A 13000-nucleotide genomic window follows, 5' to 3' on the forward strand; every position below is an offset into this window, starting at 1 on the left:
GTTCTCCCACTCCCACACCACTTCCAGGAGGGGTTTGCCCCCCCACTACGAATGAAATGGCAACAAAAGTGGCAGCTACAGTAGTCGGGCTTGAAGAAAACCAGGGGAGGGAGAAGATCCCGCGCCTGGGCGCTGGCGAGAGCCTCTCCGGGAGGATGCCGCCGTGCGTTCCCCGGAGCTGTGCCATCGGGGAAACCCCTCCTCCAGATCAGCACGAAGACGAGCAGAATCGCACCCAGGAATCATCATCATATAATAATAATAATAGTAATAAAAAAAAAAATCTAAATTCCCCCCCCCAAATCAAGCCTGCTATCTAAGGCAGACAGCCCAACTTCTCCCCCCCCGGCAGCAGCGCTGTGCGATGCCTGCAGTGCCATGGTGGGCGAGGGCCGGATGCCGGCAGCCCCCGGCAGTAACGGGGGGGATTCCCTCACCCACGCAGGTCCATGACAAACCACGATCCACCCCCCCCCGCGGGATGACCTGCACGGCCGGTCATCACCCTCCTCCTCGCTGGAAGGAGTTTCCCTCCCGGCTTTCACACGTGGGGCGGCACGGCTGAGTTTTTCAGTGCCCGATACGAATTTCCGAGTCTCTGGCTGGAGCTGGGGAGGGGAAGGATGAGCAGCAGCCGGGTACTGAAGAGCATCCTCAGGCATCCACGACTGCCGGGTTTTGGGCTCCGTAGGGTACCGCCGGCCGAGCTCAGCTCCCCGGGCTTCCCCGCTCCAAAGGCACGGGACCGAGTTCAAGGCAACCGTGAAATGCAGCATATTTAAGGCTTTTGCTTCTTAAATAAAAAAAAAAAAGAAAAAAAAAGGGGGAAGTTTTTTTAGATTCCGGTTTCCTGAGCGCGGTTGGGGATGGCCGGGGGCTCGGGCCGCTCTGCTCCCCGCCTAGGTGAAGGACCAGAGCTGGTAGAGGTCCGCTGGGTCGCAGGGAACCATCGCCGGGTGCTTCCCTCGTGCCGTCAAGCACGTACCGGAGGCCGGGTTTTTAATCAGCCGGTCCTGCCGAAAAATAGAGACGGCACCAGCTCAGAGATGCCGGTGGGATGAAGAAAGGACGCGACCGAAGAGAAGCGGCAGAGAAGCATCATCATGGGGGGGATGATGCCACCGTCCCCTCGGGTGATTCCCAGGACGGAGATGCGTCTCCTCACCTGCGCCAGGTCCCACTCCTCGCTGGCTGGCACCCGGCTGGGCTTCCCTCTGTACTGGCACTCGCCCAGCTCGGCCGAGCCCAAGCCCGCCCGCAGGCAGAGCTCCTTCCCGATGTTGTGCCGCAGCTCCCGCTGGCTCGTGTACTCAAAATACTGGGGGGCAAGACCAGAGAGGGGACGTCAGGCTGCTGCACCCCGAGAAAGTAACCCCCGGGGAAAAAACAGGGGGGCTGCAGGAGGAGGAAATGCCGGGGGTTGAGGGGTGCCCACCTGGTTGCCCCCCATGCCGTGGCAGGGGTACATGATGAGCGGTTTCCCACCGGGGTTGTTCTCACCGACGTCCAGGCAGCTCTTGGTGCCCTCGTTTTTTATCTGCAGGGAGGGAGGGGGGGGGGAAGAAAAAGGGGCAGGGGGGTGAGCTGGGCTCCAAGGTCCCGGGGGAGGGACCCACCTTGGGTTTGGGCTTTCCGGGGCATTAATTATCGCTGTGCAAACACAATCCCGGTGCTAGGCACTGTATCCGGGTCCCTTGTCCTTTCCAGGACACGAGGAACGCCCACGCCAACACCTCCATCCCATCGAGTCAAAGGTGAGAGCCGCCCGGGACGAGATTTCAGGAAACAAAGGTGAATTAAAACCTGGACGGGAGCCAGCGCCCAGCTCTCGCCGCATCCAACGGCTGCTTTCACATCGCCCCGGCCGAGGAGGGTCGGACTCAGACCCCAACACTCGGCTCGGAAGAAAGGGGCTTTTTTTTTTTTGACGGCTCCATCCTCGGGGATGGAGCCGGCGCTCCACATCCTGCCCGTCCCCAGTTCGGTTTTTCAAGTCCACCCTGTGCACGCCAATGCCGGCATTTCAGCTCTTTCACCCGATTTAACCCAATGCCACGTCCCTGGTCCCCCACCCCGTAACTCGCCCCAAACCAGCTCTGCTGGATTCCAGCTCTTTCACCCTCAGCCAGAGCCTGAACCGGCCCCGCCGGCCGGTGACGGATGCGGCTGCACCAAACCCCTCCGGCACGCTGGTTTAAACGCAAAACCCCCAAACCCAACCTTTTGGGGACTTCACTGCCGTGGCTATTTCTAGCCAAGGACTGAGCCTGGGCACCCCCGTACTTACCGCTCCGTAAAAAGTTGGAGTCAGGTCGGGAACGAACATCTCGGGATAGATGGTCTGGAGGTACCAGGTGAAGTTCTTGCAGTGGAGCTGCTCCCTCAGCTTGCGCCGGTCTGTAATGTCACCATACGTCTTCTATCAACAAAGTCACGTGAGAAAATTAAACTAACCTCCGAAGCCAGCAAGGAAAAAACAAAAAAACCCTGCCAAGCTGGGGCTCAGAGCTGAGGGGTCCTCCTGGCTTTGCCATTGTCCGTCACAGCGTGCCCAGGACCGAGGGTGATGGGGTCTTGCAAGACATCCCCGGTTCCCGGCAGGTACCCTCAGGCTCCGGCCACTCACCGAGAGGGCTGGCACATTTTGACATCACAGCACAACTTTTTGGTGTTGTGAAAAAAAAAAAAAAATTTTCAAAAATCGATGTTTTTCTACTAGAAAACATTACGGCCAAATAGAAAAAAATAAAATATAGCTTTTTGGCTACATCTTTCCACCTGCGTTTGCTTTCCCACCTCCAGGCTGAGCCCACCTCCTCCCTCTTCTCAGGCTTGAGCTCCCAGCAGGACCAGCACCTCCCGGGAAAACGAGAAGCCCGGTACCTCTCTGGCCATCTGCGCAGCTTGCTGGTTCCTCCTGTAGAAGATCTCCTTGTAGTCGTCCATCCAGACCTCGGCCAGGCGGACCTGGTTCCTGGAGATGACCTGGGTGCCCTTGGGGAAGGTGTGGGGGCTCTTGGAGCGGAAGACGTGACCCACGACGGAGCAAGGGATGATCTCGACTTGACCGCCGCACTGCCAGACCTACGGGCGGGCAAAGCCTGAGACGTGGGGGGTCCGACCCCCCTGTGCCCCCCAACAAGGGGCGTCCCTGAAGACACCCTTTGAAGATGGCACCGACCCATCCTTACCCTGAAGGACATTTCCACGTTCTCACCCCCCCAGATCTCCATCTGATCGTCGTAGGAGCCGATGTGCTCAAAGTAGGACCTGGAGATGGCAAAGAGGCCACCGGCGAAGGTCGGGGACCTACGGGGGAGGGAGAAGGGGAGCGAAATAGGGTTAAAGATCAAAACAGAAAAGCAGAAGTCTGAGTTTTGGGGACACGATGGCCCTCACGGTGGCTGTGAGCACTTTGCAGCTGTTTCCCCCCATCTCCCTGCCCCATCCAGCTGTGCCCCAGATGCGGTGGCTTTGGTGGAGGGGCCGGACCCGGCTGCCAGGAGGGGACGGAGGCGGCGGAGGCAGCGTGACACCGAGGGGCCTCGCCGCCAGCTCTCGACTCAAAGCGAAAGGGGGATATTGTTACCGAAAACCTATTGCGGAAAAGAAGGGGGGAGATTAGAGCGCAGCGGCCGGCGCCCCATTCACTCCTCCGGCTTCTCTAATCTTTTCCATCTGATCTTTAGAAGAGGCTGGAACAGAAACTTGCTTTTATTCAGGAAAAATTTAAAAAAAAAAAAAAAAAAAAAAAAAAAAAAGATTCGCTGAGCTACTGTGTTCCTGCCGAGTGGAGATGAGACGCTGCCGGGAGCCAAGCCGCCGGCTCGTGGTAAAAGGGACCTTTATTGGGACGGGGACGTCTCCCGGGTGACCTCTGCACAAAGCCAGCCCTGCCGCCGGCCAGGGGACGGGATGCGGACGGGGCCAGGCAGGGTGTCCGGTATCTCCCGGTGGGAGCACCCGGCTTATCGTGGGGCACCGACGGAGAAGTGCAGCAGGAAAACCCGCTCAGGGTTCCTCTGCATGAAAATAAGGGGGTAAAAATAGGGGGTTTGGTGCAGTCTGATCCACAGGTGACAGATCCTTGCTGCTGTGCCAGCGCAGGTGCCCACCCCGTGCCCAGGTAGCTGGGTATCCAAGAGCGAGAAGATACAAGACAGTGATTAAAACCTTAACGAGAGACTTCGCAGGAGCGGAGAGATGGCTGGAGGCAATTCTAAGGTGTTTTTGCAAAAGGTCCTTTATGGCTCCACGTTCGCCAAACCCTGGGGGAGGTTTCTCCTCTGCCAGCCCCACGGCTCCGACCATGCCTGAGCATCCTCTCCCGGGCACAAGCCACCCGAGATCCCTCAAGCCAAGCACCCCACAAGGGAAGCTCCACTGGGAGGGGACAGCATCGCCTGCCCAGAGGCACCAGAACCGACAGGAAACCCCCAATTCCTTGGAAAAAGGAGCAAAAACAACTGGAGGAAGGGGCGGTTTCCCAGCACAGGGCACCCAGCTCTTTGCCACCCCTGGCCGTGCCTCCCTAAGCACCCCGCAGCAGCCATGCACGCTCAGCCCGTTCATTTTGCAGCCTTTGGGTCCAGACATGGCATTCCCAGGGTTCATCCAACCTTTCCTACCGTCACACCAGCTCCAAAGCGGATAAAAATCCTCCCCTGCCATGGCTTACTTGATGGGGAAGGTCTCATCCTTCCTCCGCTGCCTCTCCCGGGGCGGGATGACCTCCCAGCCAAAAGTCAGGCTCCAGTCGAAGTTGCCCCGGCTGTGCTGTTTGCCGTTCTGGACGGGCTTGGAGAACTCGAAGGTGTTGAGATCGATGGTGGCAATGTCGGGGCTTACGACGGCCGTGGGCTCTTCAGCGATGCGGGATAAGAGGGGCTCCAGCCAGCCGTGGAAGCACTCGCCTGGGACACAGGGAAGGGTTGGCCATTGAGTGGAGACAACTTCACCCCCCCCCAGCTCCCTGGGGACCCCCGGCAGGTGGTGGGTACTCACAGTGGGCATCCAGGAAGGTCAGGACCTCCCCACTGGCCACGCTGGCCCCCAGCAGCCGCGCCGTGATCAGCCCTTTCCTCTCCTCCTGCCGCACGACTCGCACGATCTGGAGCTGCTCCACGTAGCGATCCAGGTCGTCCTTCAGGTAGTCTGGGGGGGCGGGAAAAGAGCAACCGGCTCCGTCAGAGGGGGAGATGCCGGTCCCTGCATCCCACCAGCCCCCCCGCCGCCCCCATCCCATCCCCGCCCCTCGCAGGAGCTGCTGCTCAGACCCCGCGCCCGGGTTCAGATCCGGCCGCCGGCTCAGGGAGACGTGGAGCCTCCTTTCCCCCCAAATCCAAGAGGGTTTTGGGCGAAAGAAAGCGGGGTTTGCAAAGGAGCCGGCCGCCTGCCCCCTCTAATCCTCCACCAAAGAGGGATTAGAGGAACGACAGGGTGAGGAGGTCTCGTGCCCTGCAGCTGAAGTGTCACTGGACGGAGCAGACAGGCTGTCACCGAGGGAAGGGACAGCGGACAAGGTGTCACCCAGGGAAACTGGGACTTCTCTCCTTCCTTGGCAGATGCAGCCAAGCCAAAAGCTGGGAAGGGCCAAGTGAGAGCTGGGAGGTCTGGAGACCCGTCCTGGGAAGGGACCCTAAGTCTCATGAGCTTCTGACCTACGTCCCCACCGCAGCGGGAGCCAAGCTCACAGGCAATAAACCTGCACCGCCCCGAGGTTTCTGCTCCTTGGGAGCCCGTGCAGCTGCCAGGGGTGGAAAGGGAGCATTTATCTCTGGGACGAGGGCAAAGTCTGGTCCTCTCCAGCGCCCTGACACTGAACCACATCATTCATTTGCTCTGGGTGTAGCTAATGAGGATTGCAGCCTGGCAGGCAAGCCGGCTGGCAGACAAGGTATTTGCAGGATGCAGGAGGGGTGCCCGGTTTTTCTCCACTGCTGGGTTAACAGCAGTGCCGGAGAAGGGAAAAACCCCGACGGCACTTCCAGGCGGATGCGAAACAACGTGGAAGCACTGTTGGATGCATCCCGGGCTGCTCAGAGACTTGGCAGGAGTCGCTTCTCCTCCGAGTGGCTCAGAACCGCTGCTCCCGGGGATGGAAAGATGCTCGGCATCCCCCCGCGTCCCGCCACGGCTCCCGCGTCCCGCCACGGCTCCCACCCACCATCCGTGCTGGCATCGTCCACCAAGATGATCTCCTTCAGCAGGAGGGCCGGGGAGCTGTGCAGGACGCTGTACACCGTCCGCAGCAGCGTCGACCAAGCTTCGTTATGGAAGACGATGACGACGCTGGTGGTGGGCAGGGGGGGGCACCGCTTGAATTTCTGGTCGATGCACCTCCAAGAGAGAAAGACAGCAGTCTAAGCAAGATGGAGGGGCACGACAGAGACAAAACACCCCTCGTCCCCCCCAAACCCCAAGGCAGGAGAGCGGCTCCCAGCCCCGGTGGCTCTCAGCTCGTCGCCGCTTTGATTTCAATTGATTTCTACCTCTCCCCGCGCCGCTGGTCGAGTGAATCACATTCCTACCGCCCGCCCGGCCCCGGTGTCCCCCCCATTGTCACCGCTACACCTGCTAAGCAAGGATAATCGCCTGCCGGCGTGGGGGGGGCTGGTTTCCGCACCAGGGCTGGGTTTCTACCTCCTATTCAAGCCTTTTTTTCCACCCCAAAATGCCCCCCGCAAGCCGTCCCCAGCCCACCCCCGCCCCGAGCAGGCAGGGACTGGGGGGGCCATGCTTTAATCCGGCAGCCCACGGCCGGAGGGCAGGCAAGGAAATCTCTCGAGTTTACGCCGCTTCCTTCACCCCCCCCCACCGCAGCGGGGTCTGAGGCTGTTCCACTCGGCTAAGAAAAGAAAAAGTCCGATTACTGGAGCCGGCTGAAATAAAAGAGAGAGGGGAGGGAAAGGGGGGGAGATGCTGGAGCCACCCGGCCACAAGCAGGTACACGGAGGCACAAAGAGCCGCCGCTGGCTTTTGCCCATTGCTGTTAAAAAACAACCCCAAGGGGACAAAAATTAGGGAAAAAAATAATAATAAATTTATGTATTTTTTCAGCCCTCCCTCTGTTTGATCCCCTGCCAACGCTCGGTGACATCCCATCCCCAATCTGCTTTTATTTCCCCTTAAATTTCCCCGTCGAGCGAGCGAGCGGACCCGCGGGGCTCTTTGGGCAACAGCTCTTACTCCGGCGGGCGGCTGTCGGGTCCCAGCGCTCGCTGGAGGGAGATGCGGTCGCTGGCAAAGGCGTTGAAGCAATGCTTCTCGTAACCTCGCTCCTTCTCCTTCGTCTCCTCTGGCGTCCATCGGTCCTTCTTGAAGGCTTTGCCATCGGCTCCGGGGCTGGCGGGGTCTTGGGGGGGTCTCTCCATCAGCGGCCGAAGCTCTGCTGCCGTGTAGACGCCGGGCAGGCAGGAGCGAGCGCCGGGCAGCGGTTCCTCCTGCCGAACCGGAGCTCCGATCTGCAGCTTCGGCATCGAGTCTCGGATGTTGTTGACCGCCCCCAGCATCAGGTCGAGGACTTGGTCCTTCCCCTGGACGATGTTCTTCAACCAGGGTTCCTCGCTCGGGTTCTTGTTCCCCACGTCCTTCTGCAGGATGAAGAGGAAGATGACGAAGATGGCGCCTGCCAAAGCCACCTTCAAGGGGCTGTAGCGTCTTCGGAAGAGCCTCATTTCTTTTTCCTGTGTGGTTTCCCGAGGGTCCTCCCTGTCGTGACGGGTGTTTCAGGGACGCGGGGTCTCAGGGTGCTTCATGATGATCTGCTCTGCTCCGCTAATCTGGGGAGAAGGAGAAACACTTGCAGGTTAATTCACAGACTGGATGCACTTCGGGTGCATCCCCTTGATATTAATATAATATTAATTATATATGAATGCAAAGTTCGTTCCCTGCTACGGAGCAAGCGAGACCCCTGCAATCTTCTCCCCCCCAGCCCATAAATTCGCACTGAAAATAAAACACCAGGAAAAAGTAAGGTTCGAAAGATGCTGCGAGACGTGCTGGATCCAGCCACCACAAGCGTGGGACATCCCCAGCAGTTTCTCCTCTGACCGAGCCAGCTGCTGCAGCATCCCCCCTGCAACCTCCCCAGGCACGCGGGGAGCAGCGTAACGAAGCTAAAATAAAGCCGCAAAATTTGCTGAAATATTTTTGGCTGCCTGGAAAAAGCCTTTCTGTGGGTATTTTTCCTGCCTGCAGCGTCGCTGGGAAGGAAAACATGCGCAAGACCCTTCGGCGCTTCAGTTTTGGCTGAATTGGAGCAGCAGATTCAGCGTCCAGTGTCCTGCCCGGTGCGGCGGCCGCCGAGAGCTCAGCACCGGCTGCAAAGCCTCCGCCAGGACCCGGTGAAAGCACCGTGACCGGCCGAGCTTTCCCACCACGAGCAAACCTCCCGCGGCTGCTCTTTGTGAGCCGCTGCCGCCGGAGCATGGACAAGCTCCGCGGGAGCCATTCACCGGCATCTCCTCCTCCTCCACTTCGGGGTCCCCCCTCCTCTTTTATTTCTTTTTTCCTTTTCTTTTTATTGCCTTGGAAATGGTGTGGCCCCGGAGTGGAGAAGGGCACCTGCCAGCAACTTCAAGGGCGAGGAAGCTTGGGCTAGTAAAGGAGGAGGGACGAGGCGGTCCCCGGGGTCACCGCTTTCAGTGCTGCGGGGATCAAAGCCGGCAGCCGGACCACGCTTCACTGCCAAGGGCACCCGTCCACAAGTCGCAGCGGGACCACGTGGCACCAGGCCCACGGAGGGAGGGATAAAAAAGCAGAATTAAAGAAAAAAAAAAAAATCCACCTCAATTTCTGCTCATATTCAAGCAAAGATGCTCCCACCCCACTTGTGCCCCGAGCCCCGATGCTTTTGTCGCCCGGCGCAAGCCGCTGCCGTGCAAGGAGGCGAGTGGCGAAGAGCAACCTGTTTTGGGGAGGAAAACCCTGTTTCCACTATCTCTGCATCTCTCTGAGAGTCTCCTTCCTGCCGTGTTGCTGCGACCACGTTAACGAAGCACGCTCGTTAGCCGTGCCATGCTAATAAACCCCGGAGCAGCACCCAGGCACGCAGGGAGAGGGCACGGGTTTGTGCACAACAGCGGCACTGCAGCTCCCGAGGGGGCTCCAACCTAAACCCCCCTCCCCAATCCCTTCCCAAAAAGGGCCAAAAAGCAAAATACACCCCCCCCCCCCCCAAATCCCCCCCAAAAGCGCTGGGGTGGATTCTGCAACGAGCTGCGGCGTGAGCTCCTCGCACGCTTGCGCTCTCCGCTACCAGTCCTGCAAACCCAGGGGTTGATGCTGCTCCATCCCATCCAGCCCATCCCGAAAATCCCATGTTGGGATGGGGCTCGCCCAGGAAAACCAAAGCCAAAATTATCCGCTGGAGCCCATCGGGTTCCGAAGAAGGGAAAAGGGGTTTTGGTGGGAATTTGGGGGCAGCCGGAGCATCCTCTGCAGCGCGGGAGGGAGGAATCACAAGGAAAGGTGGAAATCGAGAGACAGAGGGGAAAAAAAAGGGGAAAATAAATAAAATAAAAGCAAATCAACACGGACACGCCACCGTGAGCAAACAGGGTGACCGCAGTCGACGTGGCCACGCGCTCCACGTGGCAGCGAGCCGGCGGCCACGATTGCAAATTCGGAAGCGGTCGGGATTGCAAAAAGCCAATGGCAGGAAGCGGGGTGCAATCCTGCATCACCCTGCAACCCCACCACCGGCTGGCACGGGGGAAAAGCCGGTTTCGTTACCGGAGGTGCCAAAAAATGGTTGGCGCTCCTGGCGAGATTGGGCTCCTCGTACCGGAGCATCGCGGCACAGCTCCGGTTTTAGGAACCGGTGATGCCGCGGGGTGCGAGGCGAAGGCGGGTGCCGGTTGGCATGAAGGGGGGTCCCGCGGGGCTCCCGCCGTCGAGCCGCTGGCCTCACCCCGGTTGGGATGAGCCCTCGGGGTCCTGGACCCGCTCCCGGTGATGGGGGGCCGGGAGCCCCAGAGACGGGCTGGGGGGCAGCCCTGCCCCGCCGGCGGTGGGTGCGGGGGGTCCCGGGGGGTTGGAGGCGGCCGGCCCCGGGCCGGCCCCTGCTCACACGGTGCGGGGAGCCACGCAGCCCCGGGGACCCGCTGGGCTGCCCCGGGGGGCTCCGTCCCGGGACCCCAGACCCTTCCCCCCGGGGGGGGGGGGGCACGGGTCTCCCCGGCCCCCCTTCCCCCGGTGAGGGGCTCCACACCGGGACCCCCCCGCCCGCACTTCCCCCGGGGGGCGGGGGGGGGAGCTGCGCACCGAGACCCCCCGGCTGCCCTTTCCCCCGGGGGACTCCGTCCGTGGACGCCCCCGGCTCCTTCCCCGAGGGGGCTCCGCATCAGCACCCCCGGACGGGGCCCCGCACCGGGACCCCCCGGGCCCCCCTTCCGCAGGGAGGAGCCCCGCAGCGGGACCCCCCGTGCCCCCTTCCCCTGCGAGGGGGCGGGGCTCCGCACCAGTGACCCCTCGGACCCCCCTTCCCCGGGGAGGGGGGGGCTGCGTACCGGCCACCCCTCCCCCGGGGGGCTTCGGTACCGGCCCCTTCCCCAGTTCGCGCGGACACGCCCGGTGCACAGGCTCTGCACCGGGACCGGAGCACCCGGCTCGCCCTGGCCCTGGCCCTGGCCCTGGCCCTGGCCCAGTCCTTCCCTGCCCTGCCCTGCCCCGTCCGGCCCCGGTCCCGGCCCCGGTCCCGGCCCCCCCCTCACCGGGCTCACGGCGGCGGCGGGCGCGGGGCCGCAGGTGCCGTCCCGGCGGGGCGGGGGCGGGGCTGGCGCGCGGGCGGGGCGGGGCCGCCGCCACCACCTGCCACCGCCCCGGGCTACAGGTGCACAGGGCGGCGGCGCCGCCGCGGTCCTAGCGCCGCCCGCCGGGGGCGCGGCGCCGCCGTCCTAGCGCCGCCCGCCCGCCCTGCGCCGGCCTCTCGGGGGCGACGGCGGCCTGATGCCGGGGTACCGGCGGGGACAGGGGTCTATAGGGGCCGTGTGGGCTGGGCACGGGGGGTACCGTCAGTGGCAGGGGCCTAGGGGGGCTATAGGGGCCTGTCACCGGGGGCACAGGGGGGTGACAGGGGCTTGGAGCGGCCACAAGGGCCTGGCATTGGGGGTGCTGGGAGCCACAGGGTCCTATAGAGGCCATAAGGGCTACAAGGGCCTGGTACGGGAGGTGGTGGGAGCCACAGGGGCCTATAGAGGCCATAGGGGTGTGACCCCAGGTGTGCTGGGGACCAGTAAAGACCTGGCACTGGGGGTGCTACCAGGAGCTATAGCTCCTATACTGCCCGACTGCTGGGTGGTGGGGAGAGAGGCACTGGCACGGTGCGAAGGCCCTTCCTGCCTGCGCTCGTCCCTTAGTTTGTGCCACATTTGTTGTTATGATTCTTATTTATTAATTATTCCAGGGGTGCTGCGGAGCCTCCTGAGCTTCCCGGCTCGGGGGTAGCAGTTCCCTGCCATTGGGAGTTTATTTACCATCGGTTTTACCGGGATGCAATAATCGCTGATAATATTTTTTGTGAGCACACCGGTTGCTATAAATAGACTATCAACACGGGAACTTGCTAATTATTCCCATCCCTCTGGGTCATCCCTTAGTAGTCTGTATCTTCCTGTCGACCTGCTGATTGCACCAGCTTGCTGCTCTCCACCAGCACCCCGAGCCCACGCGTGGGGACGAGACCGTGATCCCCCCCAGCGTGCAACGAGGCGGCAGCCCCAAATGGCCAGCCCCCCGCTCCGAGCACCCCGTTTCCCGCCTCCTCAAGACCCATGGTTAACACTAGATGGTGGTATCTTCATGAAGCTTCGGCCTGAGGATCAGCAACCGTTAGTCACAGCACAAAAACTCCCCGGAAAAGCCAGGTGAGATATTGGTGGTGTGAAAGAGCCGCTCAAAGCCCCTTCAGGGACGATGTGACAAGTACGAGGCCTTCGGCAGGGGATTCCTGCGCTCGCAAGGAAGGGCGTGAGCAGCCCCCAAACCCCCCGTGCACCCCAGGAGAGGTTGCGGTCGAGACGCGCAGGCGGGCGACGGGGAAAACCCAGCGGCTTCTCCAGGATCCCGGAGGGACGAGCCCTGGGCGGGTTTTAATCACCCAGCTGAGGATTTTGCCTTGGCTCCTGCGCTGTACGGAGGATTTGGGGGATTTGACCTGAGGCAGAGTGAGTATTAATTTGGATTATTGGGATATTAGCTTGAATATTAGCTGCCTTACAGGGGATAAGTCAGGCAGGGCTCCAGGGCACTGCAGACGCATAAATACCCGGCAGCCTCCACGTTAAAGCACTAACGAGTCACTAGAGAAAGGCGGGGGGAAACTGAGTCACGGAAAAGGCACCTGCCTCACCTAGCGCGGCGCAGAGAGGAGCCAGCACTCACCCGCCGTGAGACCACCCGTGGCCTTCATGATCCTCTCGTGTGCTTTTCAGGGCTAAATTTAAACCCTGGGTTTGCGCAGCAGCTGCCTGTAATTCACTGCTGCTTTGTTTCCTGCCTTGCCGCCGTGCAGAGGTTTCGCTCTTAGCACAAAACGTGAAGGGGAAATTCCCTACCCCAAAGTTTGCTGCTGCTGAACTTTTTTCAGCTGCGACTCGCCGAGCTCGATGTCGCGCCACGGCTGCCCGGCCGGGGGAAGGAGGGCCCCCCGCCAGAGTAAGTGCGTTTCTGCGGAAAATGGAGCTTTTTTGGCTTCACGGGGTCCACGCCGGGCTGTGTCGTGGGGGACGGGGTGGGGACGGGCTTTTTGCTGCGTTAAACCAGCCCTGTTCGCTGGCACGGAGGGAGAACGCGGCTGAAGGCAGGTCCTGCCCCTCCGAGTCGCTCGGTGAACCCCCGGCATCTGATTTCCCCAGGATTTCTGTGTTCTTGGATTGCTTCTTTTAATTGCAATTTGTGAAATGCTTTTCAGGTTATGCAGGAGATTAAAATCTCCTGGTGCACCGTCCTCCTAGTGTCACAAAAGTAATTTGGGGGAAATGAAGAAGCAGTTAAC

General features: G+C 61.0%; 2 protein-coding genes across 2 annotated transcripts in view; both read right to left on the reverse strand.

Annotated features, from left to right (window-relative positions):
* POU6F1 (POU class 6 homeobox 1) overlaps window positions 1-13000 on the reverse strand; it is a 224966-nt gene that overhangs the window by 44126 nt on the left and 167840 nt on the right. The gene's annotated exons all lie outside the window — the stretch shown is intronic.
* Window positions 900-7676, reverse strand: GALNT6 (polypeptide N-acetylgalactosaminyltransferase 6). Its single transcript, XM_075525386.1, has 10 exons — window positions 7189-7676; window positions 6167-6339; window positions 5005-5154; window positions 4679-4913; window positions 3192-3309; window positions 2884-3084; window positions 2288-2419; window positions 1436-1537; window positions 1166-1318; window positions 900-1013 (listed from the first exon to the last, which is right to left on the reverse strand). Exons 1-10 carry the CDS (start codon window positions 7674-7676, stop codon window positions 900-902), a joined length of 1866 nt encoding a protein of 621 aa, XP_075381501.1.

The sequence above is a fragment of the Mycteria americana genome, chromosome 26, assembly GCF_035582795.1.
Source record: "Mycteria americana isolate JAX WOST 10 ecotype Jacksonville Zoo and Gardens chromosome 26, USCA_MyAme_1.0, whole genome shotgun sequence".
Classification (NCBI taxonomy): domain Eukaryota; kingdom Metazoa; phylum Chordata; class Aves; order Ciconiiformes; family Ciconiidae; genus Mycteria; species Mycteria americana.

Coding starts and splice junctions, on each gene's coding strand:
- GALNT6 (XM_075525386.1), bottom strand. CDS start 7,676: ATGAGGCTCTTCCGAAGACGCTACAGCCCCTTGAAGGTGGCTTTGGCA. Junction 4,914..5,004: donor GACCTTCCTGGATGCCCACT/GTGAGTACCCAC, acceptor CCTGTGTCCCAG/GCGAGTGCTTCCACGGCTGG. Junction 1,014..1,165: donor AGGAGTGGGACCTGGCGCAG/GTGAGGAGACGC, acceptor ATTTTTCGGCAG/GACCGGCTGATTAAAAACCC.